We start from the raw sequence: 21,423 nt of genomic DNA, 5'->3' as shown, positions 1-21,423 counted from the left end.
TTTTAAAAAAGATTGGACCACCATTTGTCTGAAAAGGTATACAGTTTTCTGCCTAAGCAGGGTGTTGGACTAGAAGACCTCCAAGGTCCCTTCCAACTCTTCCAGCTATTCTGTTAAGTTGTTGAGGAAACATGTTGCTGGTGCTTTGCAGCGTTGGTATTCAGCTTATTCTGACCGGTTCTGACTTGAGAACCGGTAGTGGACATTTCAAGTAGTTCAGAGAACTAGTAAATACCACCTCTGACTGGCCCCACCCTCATCTATTCTCTGCCTCCTGAATCCTAGGTGATCAGGAGGAAATGGAGATTTTGCAGCAATCTTCCCCTGCCACGCCCACCAAGCCACACCCACAGAACCAATAGTAATTTTTTTAAAAATTCCATCACTGGTACTTTGTGTAAGCTGTGAAGGATTGAGAGAGACCTAGAGGGGTCTTCAAATACCCTGAGATAAAAATTCATGGTGGTGTAGGACAGTGGTGGGTTTCTATTATTTTTACTACCAGCTCGCTTATGCGTGCACGTGTGCAGTGCTTCTGCGTCTGTCCTCCCGCCACCACCATTGCCGGTTTGCCCGATTTGGGCCTAAGTGAGAGCAACCCACCTCTGGTGTAGGAAATGGCAAAAACAAAGCTTCCTGAGTGACCAAGGAAGATATTGTGTTCATCAAACAGCGTTCAAGTAGAACTGGCTGGTGCATCTGACCAGGTTACATGGAGAGTTCATAAAGGAGGCTGGTAGTAGCATAATAACATGGTAGGTTAAATGCCCTTCAGCACAGATGTTGAAGAACAGGTGGTGCAGCAGAGGCAAAAGAGCTGGTGGTGATCACTGACCAGGTAATGGTGCTAGCAGTATGTTCAGCAAAGGCCAATCATCTAGCAAAGTGGTGGCAGTGATAGCAACCCAAGGATGCTCAACCACAGTGTTTGGAAAGTCCAGGCACTTAGGTGACAGCACCCACTGGTAGGAGGGTAATGATCTGCTGGAGGACCAATCTGCATCCTATAGTTGTTGCCAGGCTTCCACTCTCGGTAGAAGTCAAGTTGTCCCCTTGACTATGTGGTTGTGAGACTAGAAGAATATTTTTGTCAATTTCATCCGTTGGTAAATGCTCCTAGAGACTTCCATACCTGCTATCTAAAGAATTGGTTTATAAACCAGAGCAGACTTACGATCAACAGAGATCATTTTGGTGGATGGTGTGAAGAGATGGGTGGCAACCAAGATGGAACAGTTAAAAATGATGACTCTTAGTTTGCCTGTTTTTTAAAAACAACAACAACCTTAGTGCTGATTTTTATCACATGTTGTGCAGGTGAGAGAGGGTGTGAGCTGGAGTGTAATGTAGTGTTTGTATGGATGGTGGGGGCAGGAGGCAGTTATCGGAGCTACTCAGTAGTGTAACTACATTGGCAATGGTGTTCCTCAGACGTATGGTATTATCTACCTTAAATCCACCTTCCCTGGGTGCACACAGTTAGAGGTCATTTGGGAATTAATAGTTATCATGGAGACCGTGGAAACAGAAGAGATAGCGTGTGCCTGGAGGAAAATGAAAAGTAAACTCAACAAAGCATGGATGTGATCCTTTATTAAGAATTAACTTGTGGCAATAAAAGCAGCAAAACATAACTATTTTCTGCTCTTACCATAGTTTCAAATAGCCAATTGGAGGACCTGTTCAAGATCACTGGTCCCTTCATTGTAAAGAGGGGCAATAAGAACATTTAAGAGGCCACTGTGAGGACTATTCAATGCATGCCAGATAAAACTGCCTGTATCTGCTGTGAGCTGGAGTCAAGCTTGTAAGCTCCTGTGGAGTTGACAAAAGTACAGTCTTGGTTATCTAGGAAGGTTTTGATCTTGTTGATCTTGATGAAATGGACATGGTCCTTCAGGCTATAAGTGTGATTATCAATGCATTATACCCATGTGCCTGGATGGTCAAGGATTCCTGGAAAACTACATGTTGTTAGAACTGAGCAACAATAAATTTGTCCTTGAGGGGAAAGTGGTCCTGCCAGTTCTTAAAAAGAAAGTGGTGCATCCACTCCTCAAGAAGCTATAGCTGTATCCAATGGTACTGGAAAACCTTTTGTCCTATTTCAAACCTTCCCTTTCCTCCAAGCTGATTAAGATACAGCTTCAAAAGACTGTGGACAAAGCAAATTATTTGAATTTCTTTCAGTTGGGTTTTATAGACAGCTATAGTACAACATTGATCATACTTGTTGATCTTCAAGGGGACTAGGGTGGGTATGGTGCATCCAGCTTTGCTCTCGAAAATCTTCAGTACCATCAACTATGGTATTTTGATGGACCAACTTGAGGATTGGGAGTAGGGGAGCATGGTGTTGCTCCTTCCTCCAGTGCAGAAGGAGGGAGTGGAGGAAGCATATATCAGCCCGTTCTTTATTCAGTATGAACCTTCCATACTTTCAGCTGTATGCCTGGAACATGCAATTTGTGCATGACGATAGGCAGATTGATTCTGTCATCTGAGAATAAGAAGATTGCAAGAATGAACCAGTGCGATGTTGGAGGTTGAGGCCAAGGATTTATCTGCTGTTAGAATGAGAGGTAAGCTTATTGCCAGCTTCATTCCCCCCCCCCTCTTATTCTTGAGGGACAACCTCTGCTTTCCTTGCACTGATTTGTTCTTGGAGTGTTTTATTAACTTAACACCGATCAATAGTAAATATCATATGGCTTATATACTTTCCTTCACGACTTCAAAAGAGCTTACCAAGGCTCAAAACGTGAACAAAGAATAAATAGCAGCTAATGTGGATTTGATTTTGTTAAATGTGATTTATTAGAAAATTGAATCTGGTCCTTTTTAGAATCACTGTGTATTATATTTCACACATTTCATTACCTCTGCCAAATGCAAAGTTTCCCGGTACAACATTTTACATTTCTTCTTGTTTTTTTTAAGTTAAAACTTGGAATTCAACCAGCCTTGTCTATGCTGGCAGGAGGCTTCAGATGAATACTTGACAGAAGAAAATGAAGAGAGATGGTGTAATGAGATGCTTGTTACTGAATGATGGTTGGTTTAATGAACTCTTCTAGGTTGCCTAGAGGGTTCCAAAGAAACAGATCAATATTAAGGAGCTATGCATCTAATTTGAAGAAATGAGGTTTGATCCATTTTTCAACTTCTATTTTTATGTTCCTCTTCTATGTCTGAGGCTCTTTGTTTGGTTTTGTGAATATAAAATCAAATGTTTATCTTCTTTATGAAACCCTTTCCCCTTTCTTCATATCCACAAACATTGTAGCTGCCTATTATTTCAATACATTGTTATGGATTGATGGAATAATTTGTATTCATGTCAGTAACTTGAGGATGGAACAAGGAGATAAATCAAGTGGGTGTATCTACAGGGAAAAAAAGGCTAGGGAAAAAAGGTGCACAGAATATAGAAAATTTAAAAAAATTAGAATTCTATGAAAAAATGCTGGCTGTAAATTGGATAGCGAGTGAAGAGATGGGTATTTTCACCCGGGAGAGAGTTAGAAAGTACTAAGCTTTAATGAGTTCTAAGCTTTAATGAGTGAAAACAGCATAAACTGTTTATGAGCTGCATAAACAGAGGGATAGAATCAAGATCACGTGAAGTGTTAATACCACTTTATAATGCCTTGGTAAGGCCACACTTGGAATACTGCATTCAGTTCTGGTCGCCATGATGTAGAAAAGATGTGGAGACTCTAGAAAGAGTGCAGAGAAGAGCAACAAAGATGATTAGGGGACTGGAGACTAAAACCAATGAAGAATGGTTGCAGGAACTGGGTATGTCCAGTTTAATGAAAAGAAGGACTAGGGGAGACATGATAGCAGTGTTCCAATATCTCAGGGGTTGCCACAAAGAAGAGGGAGTCAAACTATTCTCCAAGGCACCTGAGGGTAGAACAAGAAGCAATGGGAGGAAACTAATCAAGGAGAGAAGCAATTTAGAACTGAGGAGAAATTTCTTGACAGTTAGAACAATTAATCAGTGGAACAGCTTGCCTCCAGAAGTTGTGAATGCCCCAACACTGTAAGTCTTTAAGAAGATGTTGGATAGCCATTTGTCTGAAACAGTATAGGGTTTCCTGCCTAGGCAGGGGGTTGGACTAGAAGACCTCCAAGGTCCCTTCCAACTCTACTATTGTATTGTAAAAGAATTTGTGCAGGAAAATGTGTCTGAGTGCTAAAGATTCAAGGGAGAAGACTTTTTTCTGTTGTTTTGAATTAGGGACTTGATAAAGCAGCAGGAAGACACAAGACTTATTGAATTGAGAAGGAGTCAAGTCAGCACCTCTGTCTTTACACTTACAGTATAACATAGCTAGCCTGTATTTCCTTCTTTTGGAAATATTCTTTCAGAACAAAGAGTTGGATTCAAATTGGCTTTCCCAACAGGCACTAAAATCCAGTGGAATTTTCAATTCTGACAGGCTTTCAAAATCCTGTTATCATACCTACCACAGCAAAGTAGCATTCCTGGAATCCTTGCAGCATCTGTTTCCTGACCTGGTCTACTTCAAAGAGTTATCAACTGTGACTGGCTGAACAAATGTGAGACCTCAGCAACAGAGGATTGTACGTTCAGAATTCCAAAGAGCTTGCTAAGCTGACTCACACAAACAGCACCAGCCAGACACCCCCCCCCCCCTCTTATTTTCTTTCCATCTTCAAATTCCTGGGAGGTCTTTCTGCCATCAAACATCCACCACCTCCCTCAATCTACAATTTGTGTTTACACGTGGAAAAGTTTCTCATTTTCTTTTTTCTCTGAATATTTGCCACTAAATACTAAGGAAGGTATGCTTGTCTTCCTTCTACTCCTTTAAAATTTGGATTTTATTATTTTAAAACACGTTTTAGTTAGAAGATCTCAATTAATTCCCACATAACACATCAGTCCAGCGGGACTACCGTTCTTAAGTAATCTCATCTGAGCATTAACTAAAAGATCTTACAAAGGCTAAGAACTGTTTCTAACTTCAAGGAAACTCTTCAGAATACCTCTTAGATTAAAAAGTAGCTGTAAACATAAACAATATAGGCTCCTTGCACATTTAGCTATTGACTAAAATGCACACTTGTACAGAGGTGAAATTCAGCAGGTTCTGACAGGTTCTGGAGAACTGGTAGCGGAAATTTTGAGTAGTTCAGAGAACTGGCAAATACCACCTCTGGCTGGCCCCAGAGTGGGGTGGAAATGGAAATATTGTAATGTCCTTCCCCCAAGAGTGGGGATGGGATGGGGATTTTGCAGTATCCTTCCTCTGCCGTGCCCACCAAGCCACACCCACAGAACCGGTAGTAAAAAATATGAATTTCACCACTGCACTTGTATGGACTTTGCTTTAAATCATGGGACACTTACATTTAGTCTTCATATTCCATATATTTCCCATTCATGCCTCATGGCTAACTGTTCAATTACTAAGATTGCTCAGGCACCCCCAAAAACATAAAAGGCCAACTGTGAAGGGCCGATGGCCATGGCATTAATACAACTTACTTAACGTGCATCTGTTTCTAGTTTTACACTTATGTCATTTCCTTTGCTTTGCTTCCCAACTCAGTCTTGGGTTTTATTATCCATATTTTAATTAACAAGGTTTCCTTGTAATTTTATGAGCATAATTAATAATTGAATTGCAATCATTTTGGAAACAAAATGATGAAGTGTTTTAAGACCTTTGTTCCAAAGAGACACATTAGATTAAAGGTGATCATTTTTAAAAAATTACTAAGGTTCTGATGGAGACAAAGGAGGCTCAGGTTATATATCTACAGCATATTGCCCAATCCATTAAAAAAAACCTGTACATTTTGGTAAATGAAGGAACGTTTTTCTTGAGGTTCTGTCACAAACTTGTTGAAGCAGTTAGCTCTTATTATATAATGAGCGCTCAAACAAGCAAGAAAATTATGATTTATAAAATTAACTAGTATCAAATTGGGGAAGCAACATGATATGGGATTTTTTTCTTCCCTTCTGTATTTTGCAATATTGCAATGCAAAGCATGACCCCAACAATGCAAAGCTTTCTAACTATGTCTCGGGAAATACTCTGAATTTTGCTTCCAAGGACATTTTCATTCATTCTAACTGAAGGGATACATAAATCCAGAAACCCGTGCTTGAGATCTTTGTTATTTTTCACATAATAAATGAAAATATGGAGACAAGTGAATACAGTTGTCTTTCCATAGAAACATTTTTGATGATTCACCATAAAAAACTTCATAAAACCAGTTAACAAGAGTAATAATAGTCATTGTCTATGTTAATTATAAAGGTAAAGGTTCCACTCGCACATACTGAGATGGTGGCTCAGTGGCTAAGACGCTGAGCTTGTTGATCAGAAAGGTTGGCAGTTCAGCGGTTTGAATCCCTAGCACCGCGTAACGGGTGAGCTCCCATTACTTGTCCCAGCTTCTGCCAACCTAGCAGTTCAAAAGCATGTAAAAATGCAAGTAAAAAAATAGGAAGGTAACAGTGTTCTGGCCATGGAGACATCTTCAGACAGCGCTGGCTTTTTGGCTTTGAAACGGAGATGAGTACCACCTCCTAGAGTCAGGAATGACTAGCACATAAGTGTGAGGGGAACCTTTGCATTTACCTTTTATGTTTATTATTTCAGAACAAAATAATTCATACAACATATGATCAAAAACAGCCAATACTTCCCACAGATGGCTTTCTTGGAGTTAATGCATATTTCTATAAAGGGGTCTAGGACCACTTGCCATGGCCAACTTACCACAGCCAACTCACCATGCTACAGCCAACTCGCCATGGCCAAGTCATCGCAGGACAACTTGCGATGGGACAACTCATCATGGGATTACAAGAGTTACACTAATATTGAAGAAATGGTGGAATGTAATAATTAAAGAAAGGATGCAAAAGAAAGAACAAAATGACAAAAATGACATGTGAATGTCAAAAATTAAAATATTTTTAAAAATATTGTAAATAATTAAATTGAATTCTCAAATTGTCTTGCAGCGAGTTTTTCCCTCAGCGACTTGTGAGTTGGCTGTGGCAAATCATCCCATTCCATCTATAAAGTACCAGACAGAGGATGCTACAGAGATGCCAGTTTCAAACTAGGAAAGTTTGGTAAGTTACATCCATACCCAGCTTTCCTAAGATTTCCTCAATATTTCACTGGAACTTGAAAATTTATCAACAGGATAAAAAAAGCACTTCTGAAATTGAAGTCAAGAAAGTTCAACCAAAAATTAGTGTTACCGGATATGATAATCATATCCCAAAACATGCCAATATATACGAATATCATGTATTCTAAGACTGTTTCCTCACCAGTGGCCTTTGTTCATGGCCTTCCCTAGCCATCACTGAAGTGATATGAAGTCATAGGCATGTAGAATCAATTGTAATAACCCAAAATGAAAAAAAAAAGCAATCATCATCACATCATCATAAGGCAAACCATCTCTTTTTGTATTTGCATGTTTGTATTAGATACACATATTTAAGCCATATGGTTTGCTTTGTGACATTTTGACATATATCGTCACTTAACCCCCTTTGCTCTCCTGCAAATGTGGGTGAATGAAATTTGTTATTTTACTTTTCTTTTAGCTCAGTGATATTTGGATGATTCTAGAACAGTGGTTCTCAACCTTCCCAATGCCTTTAACACCCCATGTTGTGGTGACCCCAATCATAAAGTTGGTGTCTTGGTTCCTAAGACCATCGAAAATATGTGTTTTCCGATGGTCTTAGGTGACCCCTGTGAAAGGGTTGTTCGACCCCCAAAGGGGGTTGAGAACCACTGCTCTAGAAGATATTATATACATTAGTAATGGGGAAAATTTAATCTTCCAACATCTTTTTTTCCCAGATTTACAAGCAGCTAATTTAACAATCAATGATGGCAATCAACCTTACATGTATTTCTAACTCACTTGTATGTAAAAGCAGGAATATTTGCATGTATCTTCATGAAGGAAGAAGTTCTATTAAAATACATTTTAATAGGTCCTTAAATAGTATTAAGTCAACGTCCCTCTGCTGAAACGAAAAAGGGCAAGTTTTACTTTCCTATGCTGGAACTCAGCAATGTATAATTTCTGAAATGTTTTTTTAACAATCAAATTGCAGATTTTATTCTAACCATGTATGGTTGTTTATGTAAATATCACTATTTCTTTTAACTTTTTCAAGTTGTTAGCTAAGCTCTTGAATACTCCCTATAAGTACTCTCACAAGAAGCATCTCTACCCCAAAAGACATTGATTAAAGACAGCTGGTGTGGTTTGTTTGTTTGTTTTGTTTGTTTTATTGGATTTATATGGCACAGCAAGGGGGGCACAATATCCCATGCTGCTTTGTTTTAACTGTTAGGAAAGAATTAAAGCATCCTACCTTGCCAACGTACTGATAATCAGAACCTGTGTATTCCTCCAGAAGGAAGAACTGATTCCACATCCAGCTTCTTTTTGAACGACTAAGCTCCTTTCTGCTGTTTCTAGATAAATCCAAAACTTTTGGGTTTTCTGGAAAACCAGTAGTTTTTTTAGATAATGTCATAGAATAACTTTGGTGAAAAGGACCAAACCAAAACAGGAGCCAAAAGCAATGATAAGTTCTCATGATGGCAGTACAAAATGATGCTGAAGTGATGATTTTCCCCCAATCTGAAATGTAAGCTAGTTCTCTGTGCTGAGGCCAATCACATTCCTTCTTTGTTCTTTAATGTTTTTTTTTTTCAAGTCTCGGAGGAACTCTGAAAGAGAAAGAAATGACAATTTATCAAGCGTTTAGAGAAGGCTATTTAGCACTCAGTGCAATAGTGGAGATGACAAAAAGGTAGATGCCATTGCTACAAAGAGAATATTATACAGTTCTTAGTTGCGGATTGCCATTTACATAAAGCGAATGCAACATCTCTGTTGAGTAGGAGGAATAATTGTGTAATTTATTTTGTTTGCTGTTCTACTTACTTGAAATATATTATTTTTGGCAATTTGATTATGACTTTTACATGGTTCATGATAACCCTATTTATTTTAACACAAAAAAAGTTGGTTTTCAGTTGGTGCTAATTGAGAACCATATGGCATAAGTGAAGACTTCCTCCAGATGTGTGAACCATGCACTGTATCATTTGTACATTTCTTGATTAGCCGTAGATAATGAGGTGGAGCATAGTCTAAGCAGTGTACCCTAGGGAGCTTTCTGCCTGTTTGTATTAATGAATAGTACTGAAAAAATAATTTAGAACCCTGGGTATTTTGGTGGTTCATTTTTAGTTCCAGTATTTGTCCTGAAGGTTTTTCTTTAAAATATTGATTCATCTCCCCATCCTTTTAATGATTGAGCAGTGTATTTCTAGGAAAGGAATTTCATTTTTTTGGTGTTATATATTTGAAGAATTTCATTTTTCTCATGTCTTGATAAATCATGTTTTGTTTTATCTGTCACATTCAATTCATACCAGCAGAAGCTAATAATACGACATAGAATGTGAGGATCAAATTATCTCTTATTTTGAAGGACACTGAATAAATGTAGTGTAAAATAAGAGTGTAATAATACTACTTTCATTTGTTACAAATGTTCTGTAGGAGAAGATTCGGCAGAGTCTGAGAGAGGTGTCATAAGTCATGAGTCCCTGAGTGCCCACAAGAGATCTAAGTCCAGCCCAATTGAATGTATTTTTATTCCCGTTCATTTCCCTTGATTGTTAATAGGTCAGATTTTTGTAGAGAGCTTAAGCTTGTAATAAATCTTTATACTCATTTGAACTGCTTGAATCTCCTGATTTCTCTAGCGCTTGACAAAACCCTTTCAATGAATCATATATTTTAGCTTGGCCCTGCCAAGATCCAAAACCATGTCCTACTTCAGTTTCTTTCTCTTCTCTCCATCAGTGGGAATGGTGATCTTCATAAAGTAACTTATAATGCTATATTATTGACACATAGAAAAAAGTAAAAAAAGTTATTTAAAAATGCTATTGTATGTTGTACAATATCATGAAAAATTATGCAGAAGAAAAACATGGATTCATTTTTTCATCAGTTATAACATCAAAAAGGATACCTTATTTCAAAAAAAAAATCCTTAATGTCTGAAATAATATCACTTTTCCATTTTTTAGAAAAATTCTTCTGACAACCACCCATGCCTCATACAATAATCATTTCTTCAAAGACAGAGTAAAAAAGTTTTCAGAAATAAGTCAGCATCAGTAACATTTAAGGATTCCACTGTGAATCCAGTTAAAGAATACTAAAATGCTATTGCAAAAAGATATTAATGGTTCCATTAAACTCACATTTTGTTTTACTTGTCCAACAAAGATAATCTGATGGCTATCCTTTCAAATACTTTATTTGGGTAGAAGAATTCTATTTTCTTGCAGCAATAAGTTAGACAGCAAACAGGAAAGCTATGAAACTGAGACAGAAGGAGATAAATGCTACCTATTTCTCTTCTGCAGCTTTTGAGGTCCATCAGACAGCATAACAGCTGATGCCTCTGAAGAATTCTGGAAGTTTTATTATCTGAAATTTTAATTTTTATCAGTACAAAATAAAGGACTGGCAATAGTGTTTTGCCCACACTACTAAAATGTTTCTGGGCACTGAATCCATTTCAAATCTCATTTGGATATCAATGGATAAATGTGTCACCGAAAACTGGTTGGAAGCATATTGCTTATGGCTACAGTCCTACTGGAAAAATAATTCACTTTCAAATATAGATAAATGATTGCGGAAAGTTTGATAGATAATGAAGATGAAAGCAAATCTCTTATATTTTAGACATACTGTAGGTATGGCTGCACAGACATTCTATCGATTTTTAAAAAAATACATGCAACATAATATGTGTGCATGTGAAATACACACAACAATAAAACAAATATTTTGTTACAATCTTTATTGTAATTTCCTTCATTGTTGTGAGACACCCTGAGTAGGGTGGCACACAAGTTTGATAAATTAATATTATCTCATATTGTTCTGACTTGAGAGGTGAGGATGACTTTAATCCTGTTGGCTTTCATAAGGCCTTGAAGATCTGGGATGTGTTTCCTGGCTGTGGTGACACCTACGTTTATTATTTTTTTTCCTCAGCTGTCATAGATATTTAATTTTATACTGTGTTGTAACTGTTTTTAAATGTTTTGTGATTGTTCACTGCTCAAAGTCACTTGTTAGTCCTTGACTTACAACAGTTCATATTAGTAATTGTTTAAAGGTACAACAGCACTGTGACCTATGACCTTTTTTCACACTTATGATTGTTGCGACATCCCCATGGTCACATGATAAAAATTCAGACTTTTGGCAACTGACTCATATTTATTACAATCGTGTTACTAACATAACAATGGCAGTTATTCACTTAACAACTGTTATAAGAAGGGCCGTAAAATGGAGCTAAACTCACTTAACAAATGTCTCCCTTAGCAACAGAAATTTTGGTCTCAATTATGGTCATAAGTCAAGGACTACCTGTAAATAAATATCAATGGAATAGGAATAAACCAGAGATAAAACGGAGATTAGAAAAACTGCTAATGATCATGTAACTCTGAACCAGGTAATGGAACAATATTCAAAAGAACCTGGTCTTTTCTTTTCTTTTCTTTTCTTTCTTTCTTTCTTTCTTTCTTTCTTTCTTTCTTTCTTTCTTTCTTTCTTTCTTTCTTCCTTCCTTCCTTCCTTCCTTCCTTCCTTCCTTCCTTCCTTTATTTCTTTCTTGCATGTGTGTGGATTATTTTTCCAAATGTCAAATAAATAAGACCCCAAATTTATCAAATATCCTTTGAACGAGTAACTCACTCTATCCCAGAAAAGTGCTACTTATCAATCAACTCACAGCAGTCAATGTGCATATATGTCCCTGGGAAAACAAGTAGGCTTCTATTAAATTGGTAAAATTAAATGGTATAAAGGCAATGGAGGAAGGCAGCCTGATGCCCACAATGTTATTAACAGCCTTCTGATTTATTCACCTATTTTCAAAATGAACCTCCACTTTCTTACGAGAGGGTTTTTTGATAGATTCTTTTCACACTTGCGTGGTAGAGTTATTTAAACCCAAGCAAGGTAACTTCATAGGGCGTAGGGAACTCCTCCTCTCTTTTATTTTGTTTGAAGGCTTGATGGCAGGCTGGATGAACGCACTTTCCCCATCTGGGTCTGGGAAAGAGGCATTCCACAGGTGAGTTAACCACAGATTGAACTCCTGGTGGGCTGCCAGCAAACAGCAGGCTTGTCATCCCGCTTGCTCTGAGTAGAGAAGGAAAGTGACTGATGATGAGTTTTGTTTTCGCTCCAGGTGCCTGGATTCTTCTTCCTGGGAATGAAAGTTTCTGTAGGCTTATATAGAGCTGAGCATCTGAACCTACTGGTTATTCTGTCATTTCTGGGAAAGGGGTGGTCTAAAAATCTAAGAAATAAATAAATAAATAAATAAAATTAGTTCAAGCTGGATGGTATGGGAAGGGGGTAGTGGAGCTCACCCTGTTTGAGGCATCTCCATCTTTTCTTTTCATTACCCCCATAGATGAAACCAGCAGTGAGCCATTGTTCTTTCAGTCAAGCTGGAAAGAGTCGTGGAAGATGGACAGGCTGGCCGTTTAAAGAAACAGCCCTCCAAATGTCAGTTGCCAGGGAGCAATGGCTCCTGAGAGGGGACTTTTCTCCACTTCAGATTGGTCGTTTTTCACTGCTTTGATATGGTGGAAGAGGTTTTTAGAGCAGTCCTGGATGAAATATGGCTTTCAAGGAAGATATCACAGCTGTTAAATGTGATGTTTTAATGTCTCCCTGGCTAGAATATGCTACTTCATAGCAGGGAGTTAATCGTGAAAGATCTTACTTAACTTATTTTCGCATGAAATCTTTATCTGACAAAAATCCAGGGACTTCTTCACATATCCGAGCACATCCTTACAAATCAAGATTTACATTAGCACCACATATTAAATAAAATATGGTGTCCTTTCTCTTCCTTTATTCAGCATCATGTGGCTATATAATTCAGCTCAGGGAAATAATAAAAAGAAATGAATCTGCAATTCTGGACCATTTGACCAGATTGGATCCCTAGCAAAAGAGAAAATGGAGGAATTTGTATATGTGATGAACAAAATATTCTGCAGGGAAAGTGAGGCAAAAAGTAATAAGACACCAAATGTTTGGAGGGCGTCTGATAGATTTAGCTTGCTCTCATTCCTGCAGAGTGATGTATTTCCAAAATGCCATTTTTTTGAAGAAGCAATTAATGAAATTAGTTATTGAGGTCTTCCTGGCTGTTTGTTCTTTTTCTGTTGTTTGTCAATAATTAATTAAATTTGTACAGTGCTCGGCTGTACAAATTAAATTTGTACAGCACTACCCAATGATTCTGGGTAGCTCACAAGTAGAACTGTTTGTACAAATACAATAAAAACATGAATAAAGAATACAATATAACAAAGGTGACAGAAACCAGACTGGAATGGACAAAAGTAACAAACACCTCTAACCCATAGGGGCTTCAATGAACCTCACCAAAGGCTGGGGCCATCCAGATCTCAAGGGGCAACCACATCCCAAAGGGCATTATAACCGAGAAGAAGCATTTCTGGGACTCTCAATAGATTCCATTTTTAAATGAAGGCAATCTGCACCATGAGTGCTAAGGACTGTCCTAAGGGCCTACTGTGTTCTAGTAAGACATAACTCATTTGGTAATTTAAATCTGTCTATCTATCTATCTATCTATCTATCTATCTATCTATCTATCTATCTATCTATCTATCATCCATCCATCCATCCATCCATCCATCCATCTATCTATCTATCTATCTATCACTTCTAAGCTATACAGTTGTCAATTTGTTCAAATGTATGTGTGTATGCATGCATCAGTGGTGGGTTGTAGGCGGTATGCCCCAGTAATGGGGTACCAGAGCCATCCCGGAGCACCGGATACTGTTCCGGTGCTCCGGAGGGCCCACCCGCCCACCTGAGCACCTTTCTTTTAAGGCTTCTGCACTTCCACGCACGTGCATGGCATGTACAGCACCTGCGCAACACTCTGCTGAGCAGCTGGAACATTGTGGAGGCTTGCGGAAGCCTCGCTGACAGGTAAGCTGCATGCGCGTGCCGCACGTGTGCATGTGGGTAATGCCGGGGCCATTCCAACCATACCAGTTGGAACGGAATCCAGAACCCACCACTGGTATGTATGTACGTACGTATGTGGATGCGGTGGCTCAGACAGTTTTTTCCTCAAACTTAACATCAATTAAACTGATTTCTAAATCTAATATCTATAAATAATTTCTCTCAAAATCCTTTAAATCCAGGAAGCAAAAGAAACCACATTAATTCTGCCCTTTAGAAAGGTTTTATTTTTTATTATTTGCATTCTGGAATTATAGATACTTCTGAAATGTTTCAGTGGAAAGTGACAGCATTCTTTAATGGAATAAAACTAAATAATTGTCTTCATGGATAATATGGAGATATATGATACATTAAAGAAAAAGAAGGGCAAGATACCAAACTTTGTGCAGAATTAGATTTATGAATTTGGGCTCCTACCATCAGTATTATAGAAAGCAACGACAAATATTATGAGCTTTTTAGATAGGACCAAGAATTAAGATATGCAAGACAACTTAACCTAGATACAGTAATTCAGCTCAAAACCTCCTATCTTAGTTTTGGGAAATGAAACTTGTCTTTACATCTCTAATGTGCCTAGCTATATTCCATTATACCAATCAACCCAATAATTAATGATATCAGTATTCATTAATTCAGAAGTGCTTACTAAGCTTACTACTTATTTAAGCCCAGCTTTTTACTAAAAATAAAACAGTTTGAAGAACTTAGAAGAGTATTTAGGTAGTATGTGACATTTCAAATATTTTACAAAGGGAGAGTACATTTTTTTTCAGATTCCCCATAGTCCATATTAACATATATTCTCACTTTCCTCAAGCAAAAGATAAGGCACAGAGCAGCAAGTTGGAAAGAAAGAGAGTGTATTGTATAGTATTGTATGGTAAACATATAGGTCTCTAATTGCAAGCTGTAATATATACCTACCAGTGAGAAGAAATATCAGAACACTCCAACTCTAGCAAAGAGCCTTGTTCCACTTCAGATTCCAAATTAAGTGAGATTATATATACACTTCTATAACTGGATCAACTAAATCTGAAAACCCTCTGAAAAACAAGATACCAAGTTTACAATAAATGTAATAGGGCATCACAGTCACTGGCTACTGTACCCAAGTGCTAATTCAGATCTTGGAGTAATTAAAGAACTTTCTATTTCAGAGCAAACACAATCATCAACTGGACAAGAAGTATTCAAAAGCCCCAGTTAATCTCCCAAGAAGCTTTCATACAGTCTCAGAAGCCCTTTCTCTTGTTAATAGGCTTATGCTCAAACCATCATTTGCTTTGATCAAGTTGCATAAAAATCTTCAAATAAGTGACGGCTCAACTCCGCACTCAGGTGTTCAGTAGGATAGATTTATTGTTTCAATCAACAAGAGAAAAGAAACATGCATGTTGAATTTTAGAAAGATAATCAAGTTTTTATCTAACTCTTTGAACTGCTTTTCCTCAGAAGTTTTCTTGGTATCTAGCTTCCCTTGCACCTGGTTGCCTCGGTTAAAAATGAGCACACCTGAAAGAAGGATTTCCAGAAAGATTTAAATACCTATGAAGTTCTTGCTACACAGAAATGGATTTTTCACAAATGCATCTGTCAGCAGAGATATGCAAACTGGAAATTACCCCCTTAGAGATTTATAATAGTGCTATGCGAGTTTGAAGATTTATTTCACTATTCTAAGTCTTTTTTAATTCCTTAGAAGAAAGCCCTGGTCTCAAATTAATACAGATCAATAAATTACAGTCATCCTGTCTGATTGTTTTTAAAAATTGTGTGTATTTATTTGATGGGGCTCATATTCTACTCCAATTCAAATAACTTTGAGTGGGGAGGACACTGCAAAGCATTAGGGGCTGATGATGTGACAGTGGGAGTTTCCACTTGTCCCAGCAGACAACATCAAAAACAAGACCTAACATCTGAACATCTACAGAACTGTGTCTTCAATTGCCTGTAGAACAGGGGTGTCGAACTTGTGGGCTAGATGCGTCATGTACTGGCCACGCCCACCCCAGTTTAGCGAAGGGGGGGAAAGTCATGATGTGACGACAACGTGATGCCATGAGTTTGACACTCCTGCTGTAGAATATTGTGACAATAGCCACTTCATCTCCATTACTCTGAATTTGTGGGACCAAGATATAGGGAACTCATTTACTCCTAATTTCAAAAAAATACATTTTTACATCAATTTTATTTATTTTTTAGTTATTTGTGTATTTGCTTCAGAAATAAAAATAGCTTAAGTTAAGAGTACGTGTGTGTACAGTGTATAAGTGTATATTTGTGTATGCATCAGTCACAGATAATTGACGATTGCTTTCCTGAACAGAAATTGGAAGGATACATTAACTGGGGACAATATGATAGCCTGCAGTGGCTTATAAGCAGGTATCTCAGTCCAGACACGGTTTTCTTAAACCAGCTTAGAATCAAACTGGCATCAGCATAGGATAGGGGCAATTTAAGGTTGCAGTGCAGATTTTCCCATAATTTAAATATATAAATGCGTAACTACATAATTCTCACATATACAAATCTTTATTTGTAAGATCTATTTCTTACCTCCCTCCATAGTTTCATAGTTATTCAATGGGTACAAATGGATATTGCAGAGATGCTAAAAAATCAATGGGGCCATTGTATGTTGGGGTGAAGTATAAGCAAAAATGGAAGACCAGTCATAAAAGGAAAAAAAACCATTCCTGCACATAGACAAACACACTCAGATAGAGAAGGAAGAAATATCTATCACTATCACTATAACAAGTTCCTAATTTGTCCCTGCTTGGTTGCTTCACTCAGCTTGCCAACACTGAATAATGTTTGGGGTGAGTTATTGTGTAGGGTCCATGCAATAAATATTGCAGTTGAATTGATTGAATTGCCTGGGAGCACTTAATATAGTTAAAACAGAAAATGAAGAACATAGCATGAAGGATATAAGCCTGATACAGGAAAAGAATGAACAAGAAAACTCAAATTCTGTTTACTTATATACAAAGATACAGCACTTTACAGGAGAGCTTGAATAATGCTTATGTTCCCTTTCCCGATGATACATAGCACTGCAGAGCCATTCATAATGAATTTGATTTAAAATAGCAAATAAGCAGCTCTGAGGCAGCTTTCAAATTATGTTTCTTACAAGCATTACCCTGAAAGCTTTCTTTCATTTTCTGAGTTATAAATTAGATTCTAAACTACTTTTCTTCCTCATCCTCTTCTCCATGAATCAGCCCTTTCTGAATTATAGCCACATATACAGAAAAAGCTATTTCCAGAAAGAAAGAAAAAAAGAAAAAGGAAAAAAAAGGCCAATTGGATGTTCAATCATATTGAATATATGGATCAAGAAATAACTTCATTACACACACGCACACACACACACACACACACACACACACACACACATTTCCCTATGCCAATGTCAACTTACTAGATCTTATGAGATTGAAATTGCCTGGCAAAGAAAGTTATCTGTTTGTAAAAAGTATTGGATTATCAAATGGACTATATGTATGTATCACGGGTAGGTTCCAGCAGTCACTACTGCCAGTTTGCTCATAGGCAGCCACATGCGTGCGCATGCGCACGCACATGCACAGCATAATAAAAATTGTTCTGTGCATGCACAGAAGCAAAAAACAAGATGGTGGTGCCCAGAGAACCAGTTCGGGGGCATGGCAGGCCGCAGATGCTGATGCTAGCGATGAATGTGAGGACGAGGACGAAGCAGAAGAAGAATGGACTGTTGTTCCGATACTTTCCAAGAGGGTCACAAAGGGAATCCCTCCACAGTGATATTCGTGGCAACTGACAAAAACACCCTTGCCTTTGATTTGCAATGTTACACTTCCTCCTGATATGTTCACACAAATCAAGCAGCTTCCTGATTGAGAGCAAGAGAAGTGGTATGAGGCAATGCAGGATGAAATGGACAGTTTAAAGAAACTTAATGCATTTACACCTGCAAAACCTCCAGCAAACAAAAAAGTCATTGGCACTCGATAGGTCTACAGAATCAAAAAGAAACCAAATGGTGAGTCATTGTACCAGGCCAGACTTGTAACCCAGGGTTTCGCTCAACGTTATCCTGAGGACTACACAAACACCTACTCACCGACAGTCAGAACTGAGAGTGTAAATATTGCTTTAGCCACTGATCTACATGAGAGGACCTCCAAGATTCCGACAGCAAGAAGGAGATACCTGGTTTCTAAACAAAAGTCTTTATGGTCTGAAACAGTCAGGTTTAATGTGGTATTTATGTCTTACTGACAAACTAAATTCAATAGGCTTTATTAAGTCCGAAACTGATGAGTGCGTGTTCACGAAAAGATCTAACAATGCATATGAGATAATTCTTGTTTATGTTGATGATATTGTTTATATTGGTCCAAATAAGAAAATGAGTGAGATTTTTGCTAAAGGTTTGCAGAGATACTTCACATTAAAATCTTTAGATCATATTAGCACTTACTTAGGTGCTCAGATTGACAAAACACAGAAGGGATTTAGTCTTTCACAAGAGGATAAAATTGAACACATTTTGCATCATTGCAACATGAAAGATGCTAACACAACAAAGACACCCATGCAAACAGATTTTCACAACTTGACACATGAATCAAGTCCTGAATTCGAGGACCAAACACTTTATCGTTCAGTCATTGGGTCACTGTTGTACATTAGTAGTTGGACCAGACCCGACATTGCACTTAGTGTTAATCTCTTATCTCGACACGTAGGTAAGGCAAAACAGTTTCATTGGACATGCGTTAAGAAGTTATTGAAATACCTGAAACACCCTAAACATATGAAGTTATTGTTAGAAGCAACACATACTGATAATGCAGAATTATGTTGTTATGCAGATTCTGATTGGGCGAGTGATAAGAAATCATATAAAAATACTTCAGGTTATATGATGTTCCCAAATGGATGTCCTGTTTACTGGCAAGTGAGAAAACATAATTTTGTTTCTTGTTCATCTACTGAAGCTGAATATGCTTGTTTTTCAGATGCATGTAATTCTCTAACATGGTTTGATGCTTTGATCACAGATATCTGGACACGTCCGATTCGACCGATCACCGTGATGGAAGACAATGAATCGGTGGTTTATATTTCTGAGTCACATTTCACAGGTTCTAGGTCCAGACACATTGACATCCATTATCAAAACATAAAACAAATAGTTAAACAAGGTTTTGTTAAATTGCAATATGTATCTACACATGACCAAATTGCTGACATGCTCAACAAACAGCTTCCAGCAGCTCAACACGAGTATCTACGGAAGAAGATGTGCCTTATTTGATGATTTGATGATGTCCGCTCAACTGGCATTTATTTGATTTGCCAGCTGTGCTTACATTCTGAGTTATACCGTAGAATGAACTGACTCTTATCTCTAAGCTTCACTGCGCATGTCACACATTCCACATTCTTTCTTTCACTTTACTTTCTTTTGTTCGTCTGCCAAGGCAGACAGGAACTCTGCCAAAATGTAATCATTAGCTTAGTAAGTTTTGTTTTATTTTTCTTTGCAATAAAATGTTTTTCTTAGAATATATCTCGGGTTTATTTTGCTTATTTAAGAAGTATGCTTCAAGGAAATGCCACAATTCATACCTCATTAATTACAGGACTCAATTTATCCCTGACATGTGTTGCTGCTGATTCCAGCGATTCATGTCGCCAAACTACTACCAGTTTGGCCGAACCGGTCTGAACCAATACAAACCCACCACTGATATGTATGCATGTATTTATTGCGCAAATTTATGTGGCTGCCGATATACAAATGTATGCTGCCTGCACACAAATACAAAATGATTCTGGACGGCTTATTAAAAGCTATAAAACAACATATAGAAAAGAATGATGATTCAGGTAACCATAAAAATAGATGGACTCCATACCATCTATGTATCCTCATAATGAATCATGCTCTATTGATCCATCAACACCCTGAAAATAGGAAGAAGCAATTTCAATAAACGAACTCTGGATAACCATTCAATTGTACCATATTTCTCATCTACATATTTGGTTATTCTTTTGTTTCTGTTTTGCTCTTGTATGGTCATAAATACACCGACTGGCTGCTTCTAGAACTTGCTGGAGATATACATACATACATACATACATACATACATACATACATACATACATACTTGCTGGTCTTGTTGTATTCGGGTCTTTTCCCATGTAAGATTGACATTGTCTTGGCAACGTTTCAGCAAGGTCTCACTCACCAACTTTAGGCTGGGTTTTGGGCTTAAAGTGAGGTCGGAGCTGCTGTCTTTCTATAAATCTTGGTGGGGGTGTGTGGAGTGCTGACTTTGTTTCAGTAAGTGGCATGATTGGTTGTGTGGTTGTATTATGATTGGTAGATTGGTGCTGATTGGTGCTGGCTGCATGTCTGTTGTTGTTTTGTGTTATAACGGCCTGGGTGGTGGGTGCCAAGACAATCTCAATCTTACACGGGAAAAGATCCAAATACAACAAGACCAGTATACCTACACCCGTGAAAATCTATGAACACACACACACACACACACACACACATATATATTCAAGCCATGATTTGTCATAATTGTGGTGATTATGGCTTACAGCTCATGAAAACCCCAAATCCACAATCTCAGAAAATTAGAATATTACATGCAATCAATAAAACAAGGATTGTACATAGAACAATATCGGACCTCTGAAAAGTATAAGCATGCATATGTACTCAGTACTTGGTTTGGGCCCCTTTTGCAGCAATTACTGCCTCAATGTGGTGTGGCATGGAAGCCTGTGGCACTACTGAGGTGTTATGGAAGACCAGGATGCTTCAATAGCGGCCTTCAGCTCTTCTGCATTGTTCGGTCTCATATCTCTCATCTTTCTCTTGGCAATGCCCCATAGATTCTCTATGGGGTTCAGGTCAGGCGAGTTTGTTGGCCAATCAAGCACAGTAATCCCACCGTCATTGAACCAGGTTTTGGTGCTTTTGACAGTGTGGGCAGGTGCCAGGTCCTGCTGGAAAATGAAGTCAGCATCCCAATAAAGCTCGTCTGCGGAAGGAAGCATGAAGTGCTCCAAAATCTCATGGTAGACAACTGCGTTGACCCTGGACTTAATGAAGCACAGTGGACTAACACCAGCAGATGACATGGCTCCCCAAATCAACACATACTGTGGAAACTTCACACTGAACTTCAAGCATCTTGTAGTGTGTGCCTCTCCATT

The 21,423-nt window shown here is 38.0% G+C and overlaps 1 protein-coding gene across 2 annotated transcripts in view; it reads right to left on the bottom strand.

Moving 5' to 3' along the window:
• Nucleotides 1-21,423, bottom strand: part of LOC309391266 (cadherin-6) — a 191,509-nt gene that overhangs the window by 78,124 nt on the left and 91,962 nt on the right. Inside the window, exons 1-2 of one of the 2 annotated variants that reach the window (XM_081951538.1) lie at nucleotides 12,519-12,618; nucleotides 8,405-8,765 (exon numbers count right to left, since the gene is read on the bottom strand). In XM_081951538.1, the coding sequence (XP_081807664.1) occupies nucleotides 8,405-8,632 (228 nt within the window). In that variant the 5' untranslated portion in view covers nucleotides 8,633-8,765; nucleotides 12,519-12,618. Of the gene's footprint in view, nucleotides 1-8,404; nucleotides 8,766-12,518; nucleotides 12,619-21,423 lie in introns of those variants that run through there. The other variant, XM_081951539.1, reaches the window with a different exon arrangement.

Source organism: Natrix helvetica, assembly GCF_964273705.1.
Source record: "Natrix helvetica genome assembly, chromosome: 4".
Taxonomy (NCBI): Eukaryota; Metazoa; Chordata; class Lepidosauria; order Squamata; family Natricidae; genus Natrix; species Natrix helvetica.
This window is presented reverse-complemented; position numbering and strand designations above follow the sequence as displayed.